The sequence below is a fragment of the Impatiens glandulifera genome, chromosome 5, assembly GCF_907164915.1.
Source record: "Impatiens glandulifera chromosome 5, dImpGla2.1, whole genome shotgun sequence".
NCBI lineage: Eukaryota > Viridiplantae > Streptophyta > Magnoliopsida > Ericales > Balsaminaceae > Impatiens > Impatiens glandulifera.
In genome coordinates, this window is record NC_061866.1 from 46600468 (window position 1) to 46620705 (window position 20238).

The window sequence follows — 20238 nt, forward strand, 5'->3', positions numbered from 1 at the left end:
CACCCAACCCGACCCACCTAATATATTAATAAGAAAACTTGCCTACCTTACAAAAAAACCCTAACCCTAACGGGCATAACCCATATCCTTAATTTCTATTCATTTTCTTCCTTCCGTCTTTCTCACTATTCATTTTCTTCCATCTTTCTCACTTCTCTTCAATATACATTCCTTCTCTAATTTTCATCTTTTTTAATTTCTTGAACTCCGCTAGTATCCAACAATAAAATGAGTTCACAAATTAATCTTGATCTTGAGGATGATAGTGTGGAGGTTCACTTATGGCAAATTTAGATGCAAATAAAAAACGTGCATTAATTCCAAAGATCAAGCCTCCAAAACTGGTATTGGTAAACGAAAGAGACCATTAAAATCAAAGTGGTGGCAATATTTTGATATGCTTCCTAAAATAGAGGGAGAAGATTTGCGATGTAAATGTAAAGCATGTGGAATTACATACAAAGCTGATAGTAACATGGGAACAGGTAATCTTCGCCGTCACATCCTTAATCAATGTTCTAGATAGAAAACTCGTGATATTGCTCAAGCTTTGTTAGAACAAGGGAATAAAAGTCTTAATATTAGGTCTCAAAAGTTTAGTCAAGAAAGATTTAGAGAGTTGCTAATCTTAGCAATTGTGAGGCATGATTTACCATTTCAGTTTGTAGAATATGAGGCAGTTAGATCAATATTTACCTATTTGGAATCTCAAATCAATCATTTCACTAGAAATACTACAATGACTGATATTCTCAAGATGCATAAAAATGAATACAATAGGCTAGCTCAAGAAATTCATTCATGCCCTGGAAAGATTTGTTTAACATCTGATTTGTAGACTTTTATAGCTACTTATGGTTATATATATGCTTGACAGCAAAAAACTTATTTCGGGTTAGTTGGGTTAGTCGGGTTGGTCGGGTTGGTCTGGGTTCGGGTTCGAGTTTGTTGTTTTTAGGTTGGTTCGGGTCGGGTTCGGATTGAAAATTTTGTTATAATGCACCTCCTTCAACCCGACTCGAACCCACCCGACCAACCTGAATTGATACCCCTACAGGTAGTGCATTTATCCATTATGAAAGCGCCACATGTATAAAGAGAAAAATATCAACAAATAAGGGAGGTAATGTTTCACTTTTGTGTATAGGTGTCACTTAATGAGTGGAATACATGTAGTGACTGTAGTGATAGCATCGAATTAACCTGGTCTCAACGAGCTTTCATGCCACATCATCCACTATATTCTCTATTTTGTGCCCATCAAATCTATAGTACAAACAATGATATAATTGTTGGAAGAACTTTTTTCATTCCTCACCTCGATTTAATAACAATCGCCGATTTTTTACTTTTGGGCCTTGTTAGTTTTCAAATAACCTAAAAAAATCAATTATCACATCACTCCTTCCCTCATTCATCAAATCAATCAATTCATTAACCAAAATACTAAAATATTCTTTATTTTAAATTATTATTATATATTTTATTTATATATATGAATACCATTAGGTCTTTTTACCAAAAAAACATCATTATTTTTTCAAAATCATCATTAATACTCATTATTTTCTCCCGTTACGTTGTTAACGTAACGTTATTTAAATAACCTGAAACGAACAAGGCCTTGGATCATTTTCATTTAGGAGAGCAAGTATTCCGAAAAAACCACCATCTCATATGTTAGAGACATCAATTTTCTCAACAATACTCCCTCCACAACAACTTCACCATCTCATAACTCTAAAATTGAAATCCTTGAATTAAGTATAATGACTTTCAACTTCCTAATCAAATACTCCAAAATCATCTATATACAAGAGCTAGATGTTAAGGTGAAGAATCAAGATCACTTTAATATCCCATGAAGCAAAATCAACTGCGAGCATTTCAGGGTTTTAAAGTTAAATATATTGTTTTTTTTTTCCATTTATTCAACCATAAGTGATGAAGAGAAAATTCAAATTCCTCCGGACTATGACCCTATAACCCTATATAACATTGATTTCCTCCATCTTTTCCAAGAAACACACATGTTAACCTTGAAACCGTGTCTATGTGTGAAAGAGCTTACCTTGAGATACATTGGGTGAAAGATTTTGTCATAAAAAGTTGTGGTGACCTTAATCAATTGGATATATATGGACTAAACTTAGAGAGAATATTCAAGGCAGGAAATTGTTTTGATTTTAAAAGTGCTTAAAAATTATTGTTGTTTAGTTGTGAAAAAAATTATCTTAAGATATATTGGGATGAAAGATTTTGTAGTTGTGGTGACCTTAATTAATTGGATATCTATGAACTAAATTTAGAGAGATTCAAAGTAAGAAATTGTTTTGATTTTAATAGTAATTAAAAATTATTGCTCATGCAGTGAAGGTGCTGAAATGAGTTAGTAATATTCATTCAACTCTAAGTATTTTTTTTTAAAGAAATCATATATCTTGGAGAAGGTCTTCATTAATTTATTTTCGTTCCAATTACCTTAGAGTTTACTTTTAATCATACAAATTTATTTATAAGAATATTTGTTATATATATATATATATATATATATATATATAAATAATAATAAATAACACTAAGAGAAATAATAATTACAAAATAAATTATATGAGTTAATTTATTTGTATTAATAATATTTTGTAATATGTAAATATAAATTTAATTTATTTGTGTGAAATGGTATAAAATCTTGAAATTAACCAAAATTTATAAAATCAAAAATCTTAAATCATAAAATATTTATAGTTTAAGAGTTTATTTTTGTATAAATTGTTTTTATTATTTAAATAATATTGTAACGTCAAAAATCGACATTTTCAAACAAATAAAATTCAAAGCCAATTTATTATGATAAAAAATAAAATTTATTTTTGAATGGTATTATTAGTAAGAAAATAAGTTTATTATTTTATATAATTTAAAATAAGCTCTAAAAAAATAATATGGTGTAACAATGTTATAACATATTTTAATTTTATTAAAATTAATGAAAAAGATAAACTTATAAATAAAAAAGCTGGCTTGATATTGAGTGTTATAATTATTTTTAAATATATATAAAAAAAATTGATGTCAAGTTTGGTTTAGTTGTGCAACTCTAATTTTTTTTAATATTTTCAATAAAATTATGTTATTTTTTTTTGTTAATCAAACTAAAAATTATTAATATATTATTAAATAAAATTACTTAAATAGAAGAATTAAAAAAAAAAAAAAAACTAAACGGCACTTCTTGCATGCATTATGTTTTTCTGTTATGTCTTTTTTTTTATATTAAATAAAAAAAAAATGAACGCGTCAAAAAAGTGTTTTTTAAGTTAAGTTTTACGCACATAAACTAAAAGTAAAGTTTCACCGTGCTTGGTGCGGTGCTGATTCTGAAGTATGCTTTCAATGTTTTCTGTTTCGTTTTTATGTTGTATATGTCAATTTATTATGATAAAAAATAAAATTTATTTTTGAATGGTATTACTAGTAAGTAAATGAGTTTATTATTTTATATAAATTAAAATAAGTTCTAAAAAAATATGGTATAAATTATTTAATTTTATTTTGGTATAAACTAATTTTAAAATATTATTCTAAATAAATATTCTAATAATTTTTGTTTATTATCTTATAAAATTTATTTCATGTAAAATTTTTATATTAATTATATTAAATAAAAATATATACACAGTATAAATAAAATTATAATATACTATATTATCTTATATAATATTTAAATTATAAAAGTAATAACTTATAAAATTGGTTATTTGAAAATTTTGGAAAAAATCCAGACTTTATCCAAAAGAAAATAAAAAAATTCATAGATTAGGGTTAAAAGAGAGGTTTACCGGGTTTGAAGATAGAGATGATAATATAAACCAAAGAATATATATATATATATATATATATATATATATATATATATATATAATTAAATTGTAAAAATAAATAAATATAATTAGCTGTACAGAATTTATTAAATAATAAAAATGTAAATCATGTATTTGAGTTTTTTTAATTATTTAAATAATTATAATATTTATAGTAAAAACAAATTATATATATATATATATATATTATATTTAAATATATTAACTATTAAGTAAAATAAATAAATAAAACGCTTCAATTTAATATCATATATTTTCTTTAAAATTATATAATAATATACTACTGCTACTCAAAATCAATTTAAAAAAAATAAAAATAAAATAGTAAATAAAATTAAATGTACAACATTTATTTCGTATTGTACCTCATTGAAAAAATAAATATTTATTAAATAATAAAAATGTACATCATGAATTTAATAAATGTTGAGGAGATTGATTTGAGTTTTTTTTTAATTATTTAAATAATTATAATATTTATAGTAAAAACAATATATATATATTATATTTAAAATAAATAAATAAATAAAACATTCAAAATTAATATCATATATTTTCTGTAAACCTATATAATAATATAATGCTACTACTCAAAAACAATTTAGGATAGATGGGAGAAATTCTTTTAATAAAAATAATAAAAAAAATAAAAATAAAAAAGTAAATATAATTAGTTGTACAGCATTTATTTCGTGTTGTATTCGAGGTACATTGAAAACTAAATATTTATTAAATAATAAAAATGTACATTATGTATTTATCATATATTTTCTTTAAACCTATATAATAATATAATGTTACTCCTCAAAATTAATTTAGAATAGTTGGAAAACATTCTTTTAATAAAAAAAAATATATGTATATAATTAGCTGTAAAGCATTTATTTCATGTTATATTCGAGGTATATTGAAAAAACAAATATTTATTAAATAATAAAAATGTACAACATGCATTTAATGTTGAGGTGATTTATTTGAGTTTTTTTAATTATTTAATTAATTATAATATTTATAGTAAAAACAAATTATATATATATATATATTATATTTAAATATATTAACTATTAAGTAAAATAAATAAATAAAACGTTTAAATTTAATATCATATATTTTCTTTAAACCTATATAATAATAGGATACTACCACTCAAAATCGATTTAGGATAGTTGTGAGAATTAAAAAAAATAATAATAAATATAATTATTTCGTGTTGTATTCGAGGTAAATTGAAAAATCGACCATTCCCAAAAAAATAAAATTCAAAACCAAATTATTATGATAAAAAATAAAATTTATTTTTGAATGATATTATTGGTAAGTAAATGAGTTTATTATTTTATATAAATTAAAATAAGTTCTAAAAAAGATATTGTGTAACAATGTTATAACATAATGAAAAATGTAAACTTATAAATAAAAAGGCGCTTGATATTGAGTTTTTTCTAATTATTTTTAAATATAAAAAATTAGGATGATAGTTTCGGAAGTATAGTGGATATTGTGGTATAAAATTCTGGCTTATTAATTATAATTGTATTTGATGTCATGTTTGGTTTAGTTGTGAAACTTTTTTCTTTTTCTTTTTTTAATATTTTCAATAAAATAATGTTATTTTTTTTATGTTAATCAAAATACAAATTATTATTATACTATTAAATAAAATTACTTAAATAAAAAAAACAAAAAAAAACAAAATGCGCGATAAATATGATTTAGTCACGGAGTCGTGTACGAACAAAATCTCTACATATTGACAAATATGTTTTAGTCACGGAATCATGTACGAACGACGTCTCGACCTATTGACAAAGAGAATTTAGTCACGGAGTCGTGTACGAACGACGTCTCGACCTATTAATAAATAAGATTTAGTCACGGAGTCGTGTACCATATGTTTATCTGTTATGAATTTGTCTTTTTTTTTAATATTAAATAAATAAACACGCCAAAAAATGTGTTTTCTGAAGTTGAATTTTTTGTGTAATCAAAACTATAATTTCAGAGGGATTGACATGTTATGCTCACAACAACAACAAAGTATATGATATTCTTTACAACATTATATTTTTTTGAAACCTTTGCAGTTAAGAATTATGATAGAGGATCCCATTATCTCTAATTCTATATCCATCTAACACCATTAATACTATGGTCAATAATCCATTAAGCTCCTCAAATGATGATGAATCCTACTAACACTCTACGACACGACATCTCGTGTCCTTTTATTAATAAAAAAAAAAAAGTAGTATCAGCCCATCGTTATCATACTTATGAGATGAATGAATATCACTATTGTCATTACTTACATTTTAACAAATAAATAATAAATCACATCACTTCTCTAATTAGTACAATTAATTATACATTAAATAAACTTTTTAAGACCCTATCAATTTTTAAACAATCTTAAATTCTTATAATTAATTATTATAAGTTATATAAAAAAAAATTATTTACAAAATTTTCCATTAAAAGTTTATATAGGCAGTTTACAACAATAATAATAATAGTAATAGTATCTTGTATAATAACAAAAACAAAATAATTTATTTATATTAAAGTATTACGTGTACACGTTCATTTTAATCAACTTATTCTATCAACATATCATGCAAGTTATAAACTAAATCAAACGAGGCTTATTTTCTTTTTACTGTTGTGATAAATGACATGTCTGAAAACTGGTTTTCAATTTATGTCAATATTTTACTGCTAACTAGCACTTTGACGATTTATTGAAAATGATAGGAATTGAAATTTGGAACATTCTCCCATAATAATTTCAACTATTGAATTATTTTCTCGTGGAAATAATTAAGTTATCATCATTTAACTTAATCCAAATATTTAAATTAGTCATTTCACTTATTTTCATGCTAATTTAAAACCTCAACTTGTACAATAGGTAATGTTCATCTTTCAACTTCTAAAAATTTGTTAATCCAAAGCTATTTTTTTTTCCAGAAATAAAACAAAAGATGTTAAACTTTTAGTCCATTTATTTCGGAGAGCAAACTATCATTCATGGTCGTTACAACTTACAAACTTTTTATTTTTTTCTTTTTTTTATTACTCCTATTATTCAGTTGTCAAATCAACTTTTTTTCATTCGAAAATTAACATATTTTGTCCACAAGATTTCAAATTAAAAGAAACAAAATAATCAATTGTTGCAAGTTGTGGTCCTAGTTAAATATCAACACAAGTAGAATGATTATCTTTAATATCATGTGGAAGTTGAACGATAATTTAAGAAATTTAAAAGATCTAACCAAAATAGTGAAAAACTAAGAACAAGCCGAATTTGTTTTAAAAGATTTATGAGGTACCTAAGATTTTGTCTAAAACTGATAAGTGTTTTAAGTTTTAACTGAATTGTTGAGTAAGAGAACAGAAAAGATGGTCCATATTTGTGCATCCATTTATCACTAAAATCCTGATTTGTTAGGTCTTTATAACTATAGAGATCCTCTGTTACTATTAAGATCTCTATTCATTCTCACATAGGAGGAGCATTAAGATAATTTAATAACACTAATTATCTTAACGTCCCTCTTATGTGAGAGGGAGCATGAGAACAGATACCTGAGACCTTATTGGTAGCATTCGAAACAGAAAAAATATCTTAGGAATAGATGTCTATTTATTTTAAGAAATGATACTTTTTTAAGATTAAAAACAGCATCCTAAAAAAGATAAGGTGCACATTTATTTAAATTTCATAATTTCTTCACAAATATAAAATATATTGTATTGTTCGTTAGGTTATCGTTTTAAAGTTAATAACCGGACCGTTCAGTAGACCGTTTCGCGGTCGGTTGGACCGCCAGTTAACTTTGCTAAATTGTAATTCTAGAAAGTCAACCAACAATGATGCCAACTCCAACAAATCATAAGGCAACAAATGTTCTGGACTGCGTAAAAAGGCATCTAGGTAGACGAATATGACAAGTTTGCAGGTATCTAACCTTAGAAGGAAAAACAAAGAAGTCTAGCAAAAAAGACTATAAAGATGACACCCAAAGTAAACTTAATTTGTTATAACTTGAAGTAAATACTCTCATGTCAGAGTCCAGATGAGCTTCAAATTATCAGGTCATGAACTACACCTTCTAGAACTTCCAATATTATTGGCATTCAACTTGACTGGTGATAAGAGTTATTAAACCTTTTTGTTAAGTAATGTAAATTAAGGATAACATGCATGCTGCTTATATTATCAACAGAAAACAATATCTAGTGAATAACCTAGCCTGCATAAATATTTTGCAGGATGCATAATCATGATTTGTACGTCTTAGGAAGTTTGTTTTCCTGATCAAACATGTCTGTTATAAAACTGAGTGGAGAAAGAGACTGATCATAACGTAAAAATTACCTTTATAACTTTTACCTTTGTTAGCGGGGATGGGAAAATTGTTCGCGGAAAAGGGAAAGTTTAAATTCGATCCTCTTTTTTTTTTTTTTTTTTTTTTTTTTAATAGCTCTCAAATTTATCTAAACAGTTTTAACTGAATACAAATTTGTGATTAGAGATACTAATTCTATCTTCTAGATTTTGTTTAATAAAAAAAAAATAGTTTAAAATTAGTATTTTTATTTATAAAGATAATATAACTTTAATTATTAAATTACTCAATTCTGGGTAAAAAGTTTTGATGCAGAGTATAAATGAGAACGGCATATATTGTGTGATTTGGGTCCTATTTACTAGTACACTAGAGTTTATGGATTAAATCAAAAAGAAATTACGATTAATTATCAATAAATATAATAGATATTATTAATAATAAATATATTATTTATGAAATAAATAAATAGTATATATAATTAAAATGATTTAATTATAAATTAAAATTTTATTAGAATGTTATTTATTATTATATAATTAAATAATTTAATTATGATTTTAAGATCTTAAAAAATATATTATTTATTTATGAAATAATATAATATATAATCAAAATTTAACAAAGAAAATATTTACAATATTTTGTATATTCTCATTAAATATTTTAATGCTTATATATATATATATATATATATATATATATATAAATTAATGATGCTTAATTTTTAAAATGTCCAATTAATTAAATAATATGTATGTTTTTTCCTTAATCATTTCCTCATAGCAGTTGAAAGCAATGGGGATCTATCCGAGCTTGTGTGGAGGAACAACACGCGAGACTCTCATCTTTATCGATATTACTAGGCCTGTCTCAGCTCACGTATAAATAGGTATTCCTCTATGAATTAGAGTCATAACGATTTTATCAATTTAGAATAAAAATTCTAAGACGAGGTGTTTAGATTTTAATCTAAAATTCCGCTTAAAACACCTTTAATTACTTGCATTATTTGCCTGCTTTTCATCTTCCTATTGCTTAGACTGCCCTATAAGAGATTACTTTGTATAAAATAATACATGGTCTTACTAAAACTTTGTACAAATTTCAGGTAAAAAAAAGATTTTATCAAAGTGTCAATTTGACTAAAGATTTCTTCTATAGTTATACATATCCAATTATGCAATGTTTACAAAAGAATGTTCTATCAACGGCGAAGTAGGCATACCTTATGAGAATGTGTTCCAATTCGACCTTATTGCAAAAAATACTAATTATGGACAATCTCAATGGCTCATGGACATTTTAAACATGTATTGAACTCCTTGTTATTTTCCTCTTAAATCCAAATACACAATATCATATCATCAATCATCTCTTCAACTTTATTTTTGTATCATTTTAAAATATTAAACACTTAACGATAATCTGGTTTGACTTCAAATATAAACCACTTTTGCATCAAACACAGTTTATTTTGAAATAGACCAGATCAAACAACCTTGAAGTCTTATGAAGGCTAATTCTAACCAAACAGTTGATGAAATGATAGGAACATAGAGTGATTGCAAATTTTTATTTTTTATATTGCTTTACTGAATGCAGCTATCTTAAAAGGGGGTTAATGACCATGAAAGAGTTGTAAATGATGTTGAAACTAAACAAATGCTTCTGAATGAAGAAGCTGAATCTTGCAAAGGGAAGATGAGTTCAGTTGTGCAAATGCGCAGTTCTATTCCATTGTTCTGATCTCAAGAAGCTTCAAGATTCAGTCCCAAGCCAGAGACAACTTGGATTGTTTGTCATCTACATATCTTAAGTCTCTATTTCCTATATTGTGAACAACTTGGATTGTGCAGAGGTATGACCCTTCCAATTATTGTTCTTAATCTAATCAAGTCAATTCTCATTCCTCACATTTATCAATTTCATTCAACACTTTCAGCCAGTTATAATAAATATTGTATTCTTCCCCATATTGCTATTTAAAGGATAATGATGATGAGAACAAATTAGGAAGTTTAATCTCCAAAAGGGAAAGCGATAGAATATGGATTCATAGCTAATAGCTCTATTATGTAAAAGGAATTAGCTTTCTCAGATATTGCAATAAACAGGTAGTAAAACTTATCTATTTCAATAAGTTTTATAATATTTTCTTTGGTAATTGATTGAGGAACATATAATTTGATATATTTATGAACATAACTATTCGGATAACCCTGTGATATAACCTATAAAAAGTTACACAGCTAAAACTCCAACCATCATCAACTTCATGTATAATTTTAAGCATATCCAGTATATTTTGTCATAAGATATCATTGATGTAAATAAATATGAAGTAAAATAGTTGGATTTAAATGTTAAAACGCAAAAAAAAAGAATTGAAATGAGAGAGTTCACTGAAATACAATCTTAACTTTAGAAGATGCCCGAAAGAATCCCATCAACATAGACTCAATCCTTCTCTGACAAACCAATTGTATGTCATTGTCTAATGGTCCAAGACACACAATCATGTTTTCAAGAACTTTTCCATGCTTGAGTAAGAACTTTGCCAGATCAATGTGTTTGTCACATTCTAAAAACCTGTCCAACTTAACCGTTCTTAGATGATAAAGAGAATAATTCATTTCCAGACCTTGATCTTGCCAATCCTTATAATCGCTTGAATCACTAAACTGTTAATTTCAAAACACACAAAAACAAGTATTGCCCTAATTATAAAAACAACATTTTTAACTATGCTAAAATAATGGTTTAGATTAATAAATAGACTGAATGACTCACCAATATAGTGTCGTCCTTATAAAATGTGTTGATTGTGACTATAAGAGTCTCGAGATAGGGAGAGTTTTTGAAGAGGATAGCAATCTCCGAAAAGTTGTTGTAATTGTTAAATGGATAATATTCAATGCAAATTTGAAGTGTTCTTAAACTCTCAAATTTAACTTTTGAAATAAACTTAACATCATTTATCGAGAGAATCTGCAAAAACCAATAAACATTACAATTACTTATCAGTAACACAAAAGGCACCCCTCTAACATGTGGGTTTTTTTGGGATTTTATCCAAAACCCAACTTTGTAACAATCACTCTAATTCATGAAAACCAATTATGTAAACAAATAATTAGATGACATAACCAATGAAAAACAGGAGATATGAGTACTAACCCATTTGAGCAGCTTGATGACAGGAGCAACAACTGTAACCTTCTTGTCAATAGTGTCATCAAAACATCTTTCCACCTTCAATGTCTCTAAATTTAATCCATAAATATTCAATTTTTGAAGACAACAATCCTTTATCAACAAATCTGTCAGCATACTACATCTCAAGTTAAGCTCTGTGACACCATAACATGAGTCCAATGTCAACTTATTCAGACATGGAAACAAGGAATCAGTGAATAAGTTTAACAATGTTGGACTATCATTGAAAAAAATTAAGAAAGACAACTTAGATAAGTTCAAGGTATGGAGCAATTTGAAATCTATATTCATGGGCAGCGGTAGGATATGTTTGTAGTTAAAACACAAGATATTTAAGCTTAAAACCTTTAAATACCCACAATTGATGATATCCCACGGGATATACAAATCATCTTGGATAGTTACCATCATGTCTAGGTTTTGAACATCGATGAAATTTGGATATTTGATTAGACAGTTGAAGATCGTGGAGTGGAAAGATTTCAACTTTAAAGTTCTGATGCAGAGATTCATGTCACGGAGAAATAGAACGTTAATGATGAAATTTATGTCTTCGGGTGATTCTGCTTTGTAATGTAGCATTCTTCTTGTTTGAGTAGAAGAATCTATGGATGTGAAATTGAGGTCAGGGATTGAGGAAAATACGTTCTTCCAGCGGTGTGAAAGGATGATGGTTCGAGCGGCGGATCTGATTGGTAAGAAGCCGAGAATCTCGTGGATGATGGTATCTGGAAGCTGGCTGATTCGATCCTTCTCTTTGAAACATTCGTCTTCCTTAGGGTTCATCGCCATTGATGATTGAAGAAGAAGAAGAAGAGCCGACTGTGACGGAGAAAGACAAGATTAAAAAAATAAGGGTTTAAATGGATTTTGAAATCCATACCTAAAACATTTCTTATATATACCCTTTTACTATTAAAACATTTTCATATTGCCCCTTTTACTTGTTAAACAAATATTACTATTTTTACGGCACAACCATATAAAATTAACATCATAAAAATTAAATAACGTTCAATAGATTATCTACATTTTTATCCGGTATGACTCATTCTTAATTTATTTATTTTATTATTATATTTTTTATTTTGTGCGTCACATATGTTCGATATTCACTGAAAACATCTTGCGTTTTATATGGAAGCGGTTATGAAATATGAATGGGTGTCGGGTTAGGATAATTTTTTTTTTTTTAAATTATAAACAAATCAAAACATTACTCTAATAATATTTTCTTATTTTCCTTATTAAGCAAATTTTGTTAGTTAAATTAATAGGCATGAATATTATATTTATCCATCTCATTTATCTAATTTTGGATGCAAAACTATTATATATCTTAAAATTTAAGTTAAATATACAAATAATAATAATAATAATATAATCTTTGTTTGTAGTGTGTATGATAGTTGTTTTAAGGTCTTACCACAAATGATAATATAAGTCCAGGGTTAGATAAGTTCTTGGGTTAGGGCAGCTCTTTTATTAAAAATAGTAAGATTTTAATTAAATATATTGTAATTTTAAACATAAGATATTGTAGTTTAGTGGTTCTAAATAAAAAATTTAAAACCTTTGTTTTTGTTATGGGTTCAAACATCACCAAAAAATCATTTTTTTATTAAATTTTTTAACTCGACCTAGGGCAACAAAAAAATATCGTCCAAAACTCGGGACCGACTCTGTATAAGTAAATTATATATATATATATATATATATATATATATATATATATATATATATATATATATATATATATATATATATATTTTGTTGGATAATTTTTTGAAATAGATTAAGATTAGGGGAAATTAATTTTTTATACTTTAGAAAATGTGGTAAAGATTGACTTAAGATCAAAAGGTCATGAGTTAAAAAATTTTATTTGAAAATGTTTTGTGTTGAAATCGTAGGCATAGTTGTCATCCTAGTTTTCCCTAATTAAAAAAAATTAATAATAATAATTTAGAAAATATGTAGAATTATTTGTAACTTACAAATATTCAAATCATTTCATTGGTTAAATTGCAATATATAGATAATCAAATTTGCATCAAATTTTCAACAATTTATTTTCTAATATTCAACTTTGACACTTTCAAACTTTTACTTATCAAAATTCAAATCAATTCAATCAAGACTTATAATCATATAACCTTTAAAATCAAAATATCAACCATACATTTACCAAAATCTAAAGATCTTAAGTGTTATTTCATCAAAAACTAATGATAGAATTTTATTTTATTTTACAATATAAACAGCTTGAATAGAAATCAGAGTTTTCTAAGCCATTAAGTACATTAAATCACACATTCATTACAAATTTACAGCAGATATATGCATCTATCTATTTCACAGAGAATGCAACTATTAGATATTAAAAAAATAAATTTGAAAGAATTATTAGGTACTAAAACTAACTTTGGCTGAGAAACTATGTATCCCTGTCTTTGTGTATATATATTATCATCATATAAGATATTGCTTTTAAGTATTAGCATCATTTGCTCAAGCATATGAAACAAGTCTCTCATTCAATTAACACATGGAAAATGGAAACAAATGAACCAACTATCGAGAAACAAAAACAATTTATGCTGAAATCGCGTTTGAACTATATTCTACCTCTCCCTTTGTATGTGTATGTGCATATATTCGACCTATCTCTTTGTATGTTTTTGGAATATTTTGTTGTTCATACATTTTCTTAATTTGTATTTCTCACCCTCTAATATAATGCAGAGAATTGATAAGTTCAATTTCATGTCTTGTATACTCATATGATTACATACATTACTGCGAAGATGAGAATAGTTAATTCGTTACAATTTTAAGTATTGAGAATGTGTTGTGTATGATTTTTTGTTGGGTCGATGATCCCTACAACAACGATTACTTTAAGAAGCATCTCGTGAGACATGTGGGCGACAAAAAGATGGAACTAAAACAGAGATATATATTTATGCTGAATATTAATTAAGGGTCTTTCAAGTGATATTGAATTTAGGATAGACACATCTAAATGGATTTTTTTTTATCTTTACTACATAGTTTTGGCAATTAACCCCCAAGATTGATTGTCAAATGTCCCCAATTTCGAATTGTTGCCCACCAAAAGAGTATGATAGATGACAACATAAACTATGAGAAAAGGGCATGGTTTCATTAACAAAATTCATCCAACACACACCAAGTCAACCATTATTAGATCATCAACTTCATGTATAATTTTAAACATATTCAATACATTTTGTCAACAATATAAGAATGCATTAATGTAAATAAATGGGAAGTAAAATAATTGTTATTTTTAATGTTAAACCAAAAAAAAAGAACTGAAATGAGTTATAGTTTATTTAAATACAACCCTAGCATTACAAGATGCCCGACGCCATCTCATCACCATATGCTTCATCTTTCTCCGACTTTCGTATCGTAATTTACTATCTAATCCGAAGCATAAAACTATTTCTTCTAAAACTTTTCCGTTCTTGAGTAAAAACTTTACGAGACTAATATCTTTCTCGCATTCTAAAAAACCATTCAACTTAACCCTCCTTAAATGATTAAGAAAAGAACTCATTTCCGGAATTTGCCTTTTCCAGTATTTATCGTCGCTTGAGTCACTCCTCATCTGTAGACGTAAATTCAACTAATTAGTTCCAAAACACACACACAAGAAGTAGCCGACGCCAAATTTGTGTACAAAAATAATAAATAGATAATTGACTGGACGAAATCAATACTCACCCGTTTCTTTCTATAGCCGTTAATAAGCCTCCTATCGCACTTAATAAGTGTGTTTTTTATGACAAGTGTTTCAAGATAGGGAGAGTTTTTGAATAGGGTAGCAATTGCTAAAAGGTTGTTATAGCCGTTAAAGTGATAATATTCAATGCAAATTTCAAGTTTTCTTAATCTCTCAAATTTATTTACTAAAATTTGTTTATCATCATTCCTCGAAAAAATCTGCAAGAAAAAAACATTATTAGTAATAACAGCTCTAACATGAATGAACGAAGAAAACTATAAAACTACCTCAATAGATTGAAATTTAAACTTTAAAAACTTGGCATGAGATATAGCCGTTATCATATTCGACAAACTCTGTATTTGAGCTGGTTCTATAATGTAATTATCGAAGTCGAAATCGGATGGCAATAAACCAATGACTGCCTCCTCCAAGAGATATGATTTCTCCAAAACAGGGATTTGAGTTGAATGTGTATCCACCCATTTCAGAATCTTCATTACAGGAGCGATAATTCTAATGTTAACAATACTGATATAATCAAAACAATTTTCCACATTCAATCTTTCTAACTTTAATCCATAGATATCCAATTTCCTAAGCTGAAAACAATTTTTTATGACCAAATCTTTCAGCTCACTACATCTCACGTTAAGCTCTTTCAAATTGTAACACGATTCCAGAATCAACTTCTTCAGATATGGAAAGGAAGAGTCTGTGAATATGTCCAACAATGTTCTTCTATTATCATGATGGGTAAACATAAGAAAAGATTGTTGAGATAGGATCATAGTGTGGAGTAATTTGAATTCTCTGTTCTTCAGCATCAATGGTTGGGTAAGCTTTAAGTCTAAACACAAGATATTTAATCTTAAAACTCTCAAAGACTTGTAATTGATGATGTTCGACGGGATATAGACATTTTCTTCTCGGGTCTTCAAATTCACCTCTAGCTCTTCGATATTCAAAATATTTGGGTAATTGGTTAGGCAGTTAAATACCGTTGAACTTAAAACAAAGGATTTCAACTTTAAGGTTCTGATTGATGCGTTATTGTCACGAAAATTGAACACATTGTTGATGAAATTTATGTCTTTGGATGAATTCACACTACTTGTAGTTTGTAATTCCATGGTTGTGAAATTGAGGTATGGGATGGATGAAAATAGGCTCTTCCAGCGTTTTGAAAGGATGATAGTTTGGGCGGCGGATTTGATAGGTAAAAATCGAAGAATATCGTGGATGATGTGGTCTGGAAGCTGGCTGATTCGATCCTCCTTATTGAGGCCTTCATGTTCATATTCGTTAAGGTTCATTTTTTTGGATGATGATGAAGACGAATGAGAAGAGACCAGGGCTTATAGCCGCCCGGTCAATAATAATATAACAATAATGATAATATTACGGCACAACTTTAGTGGTTTCTATTATAATTTTAAATGGTGACATATAGAATGCTTGAACTATTAATTATTTGAATTTTAGTATTTGAATTTTCTTCCGAATATTATTATTATTTTTAATTAATTTGTAATGTTGGTATGTTAAATGATATTATTTGTATTTTAATTTTGTTTGTTTGCTAAGATTGAGCCTTTTTTTTTTAAATATATTTTTTAAACTAACTGCCTAACTTTGTGTGATATGAGAAGATTTAGTATTTATTTTTTATAAAATTGTTGAAATTTTAAATTAATTCTATAAACTTTATTAATAATTAAAAATTAAAATGTGAATAATAAAATCAAATTAAATTCAAACATGAATTAAAATATAAAATTTAATCCAAATATATAATTTAAATTAATTAATTTAAAATACTTCAGATCAATTAACAAAATGTTCTTAATTTCTATTATAATCTATGAGATTATTATTATTAATTTATTAGTAATTTAGAAAAACTGTAACGTATCTTTCCTAAAACAAAATAAATAAAAATAAATAAAAAAAATAGTAAAAAATAATAATAAAAAAATTGTAAAAGAGGAGAGAGTACACTCTGTGACCATTGTTGAATTAAAGATTAATGATTGATTAAATATTTATGTCAGTTTATTATTTTAATAATATAAATAGTATTTTTATTTAATTTTTATATAATCTCAAACTACACGATTATCTTTATCATTTTTCACTCTAGATTTTCAAGAGTTATTTTCTTATATTTGTAAATGTTCTTCGAGTTATTGACTCGACTATTTCGGTTGTAACTCGGCGATTTGATTCATTACATGTTCAATGTGTAGTGATTCAAGTGTAGAATCATTACTAAATTCGTTATATCCCATTAGAGAATTTCAACACAAATGAGAGATGATAAAACTGTTTTAAAAATATTAACCTTTATTTGGTGATTTCGTTCTTCATATACATTTAGTTTATTTCAAACATTGTATTTTTATATATTTATGTAATATAAAGACAAGATTATTATTAAAAATTTTGAAATGATTAAAAAATTTGTATTGTGAGAAAAATTTTAAAATTTAGGAATAGTGAGAATTTATATTTTTTACATATAAATTAATTAAAATATATAAATATTATGTTAAATAAAAAAATATTTGTTTGAAACAACTCTTCAAATTTTTAAATTAAAATTGTGATAGTTTGAGTCCATGGACGAAACGTTTCAAATTCTTGACAAAAATAATAATTAAACTATATTATTTTAACAAAAACTACAACAAAACATAAATAATGCATATCTGATATAGACCCTTATACAAACAGAACATTTTCATATTGTTCCTTAAACATGATTTTTGTATGTTAAAATATCTATCCCGGCGTCAAACTTTTTTTCCTTTTCTAAAAAAAAGCTTTCATGGCATTAAATGATCAAATCTACATCAAATTTTAATATTCAAAGCTTAGGAATTTTCTATATCAAACTTTAAATCAATTTAATCTAGAACATCATATCACCGTTTAGAATAAAAAACTTATAATCCAAACTTTTACCAAAATCTAAAACTTCTAATCAAATTGTGTTGTATTTTCTGGCCTATACACAAAAAACTTGTTTTTTCATACTAACATCATTGTCGCGATATTCTTGAAACCCTACAAACTTAACCGTCATTAAATGATTAAGAAAAAAAATCGTTTTCGAAACTTGGTCTTCCCATTATCTAAAACTCTAGATCTAAAACGTTTTAAAGCTATGATCAATTCTGTATTGTGAACAAATTCTGAAGTTTCATATTTTCCGTTAAACTTCATTTTTAATACTAGATTATTATTATTGTCCTCTTAACTAAATTTAATTTTAGTTACTCTGCATTTAAATTTCAATGTTTTCAAAGTTGTGTTATTATTTGCCCAAGCAAATAAAAATATCACAAGAACTTACTGAAACTAAAATAGAAAAAAAATTATTAAATAAAGAAATTCTACCTACATTGTACCACATTTATAAAATACATGTAATATTACAACAATGATTCTCGCGGAAAGAGTCGATTTTCCGTGACCAAAATAATTAAACTCGTACCAATTTAATCATGTATCATCAACTCTATGTATAAATTTAAACATATTCAATATTTTTTTAATGAATAATGTAAGAATATTTATTAATTAAATAAATGTGAAATAAAATACTAATTATTTTTCAATATTTAAGCAAAAATAAAAAAGAATTGATAGTTTATTGAAATACAAACTTAACTTTAGAAGATGCCTTTGAACATTTCATTAACGCGGACTTGATAATTTTTCGACGAGCCAATCCTATTTTAGCATCCACTCCGAAGATTAAAACCATTTCTTCTAGAACATTTCCATACTTGAGTAAGAAATTTACCAGACTAATGTCTTTGTAACATTGTAAAAAACCGTCCAACTTGACCATCCTTGTGTGATTAAGAAATGAACTCATTTCCGAAATTTGTTCTTCCCATATTTATCGTCGGTTGGGCCATTCATCTGTTGATATAATTTCAACTAATCAATCCCAAAACACATCAAAATAAAAGTATTACACTACATTAAGATTAATAAATAGATAATTGAGTATGACAAATAATACTCACCAGCCTCATGTCCACCTTCACATATTTATCAATTGTGATGACAAGCGTATGGAGGTAAGGAGAGTTTTTGAAGAGCGTAGCAATGGCGGAAAAGTTATTGTAGCCGATCAAGTTATAATATTTGATGGAAATTTCGAGTGTTCTTAAACTCAAATTTATTTAATGAAGTTTTCATAACATCATTTATTGAGAAAATCTGTGAAAGAAACAATTAATTGAATTACGTCTCTCTTCATTACCGACGGTTTAATAAGATCTTGGAAGTCATCAAATATTATATTTAACTTTAAAACCCTTAAACGTCCGCAATTGATGATGTTCCACGGTATATCGAAGTAAGGTATGTTCTTCACCTTCACGTATAGTTCTTCAATATCGTTAATTTTTGGGTATTGGATTAACATGTTGAAGGCCCTTGAACTTAATTCAGAGGATTTCAACTTTAGGGTTTTGATGGCAAAGTTGGTGTCGTGTAGGGAGAAAATTTTGTTGAGGAAATTGATGTCTTTAACATCGGTTGGTGGTTCACTGGGACTAAGGTCATACGTAGTTGTACTAGGTGGTTTATGTCGAGAAGCGGCGATTGTTGTGAAATCGAGATAGGGGATGGAAGAAAAAACCATCTTCCAACGATGTGAAAGGATGAGAGTTTGGGCTGCGGATCTGATGGGTACGACACGGAGAATTTCATGGATGATATGGTCTGGAAGCTCACTGATTAGATCCAGTGAGTGATAGATGATGAAGAGAAATAAGGGTTTATGGCGACCTGTCACTGGATGAAAGAAATTTGAGAATGAGAATGTATATTTAATACTTGTAATTACAATATAATAACTGTTTTTATAGGTAGGACTCATAACATATTAAATTAATAAAAAAATTCTTCCAATTATAATTTAATTACACTAATTTAAGATATTTTTTTTCCATAATTAAAATATCCCTCCTTAATTAGAATATTTATTTTAATATATTTCTTAATTAGA

At 26.6% G+C, this 20238-nt stretch overlaps 2 protein-coding genes across 2 annotated transcripts; both read right to left on the reverse strand.

Moving 5' to 3' along the window:
- Positions 1-10510: 10510 nt before the first annotated feature.
- Positions 10511-12274, reverse strand: LOC124940439 (putative F-box/FBD/LRR-repeat protein At4g03220). The gene is made up of 3 exons (XM_047480958.1): positions 11417-12274; positions 11030-11227; positions 10511-10920 (listed from the first exon to the last, which is right to left on the reverse strand). Exons 1-3 carry the CDS (start codon positions 12245-12247, stop codon positions 10639-10641), a joined length of 1311 nt encoding a protein of 436 aa, XP_047336914.1. The 5' UTR covers positions 12248-12274; the 3' UTR covers positions 10511-10638.
- Positions 12275-14810: 2536 nt separating this feature from the next.
- Positions 14811-16526, reverse strand: LOC124939514 (putative F-box/FBD/LRR-repeat protein At4g03220). Its single transcript, XM_047479981.1, has 3 exons — positions 15497-16526; positions 15209-15427; positions 14811-15092 (listed from the first exon to the last, which is right to left on the reverse strand). Exons 1-3 carry the CDS (start codon positions 16523-16525, stop codon positions 14811-14813), a joined length of 1530 nt encoding a protein of 509 aa, XP_047335937.1. The 5' UTR covers position 16526.
- Positions 16527-20238: the final 3712 nt, after the last annotated feature.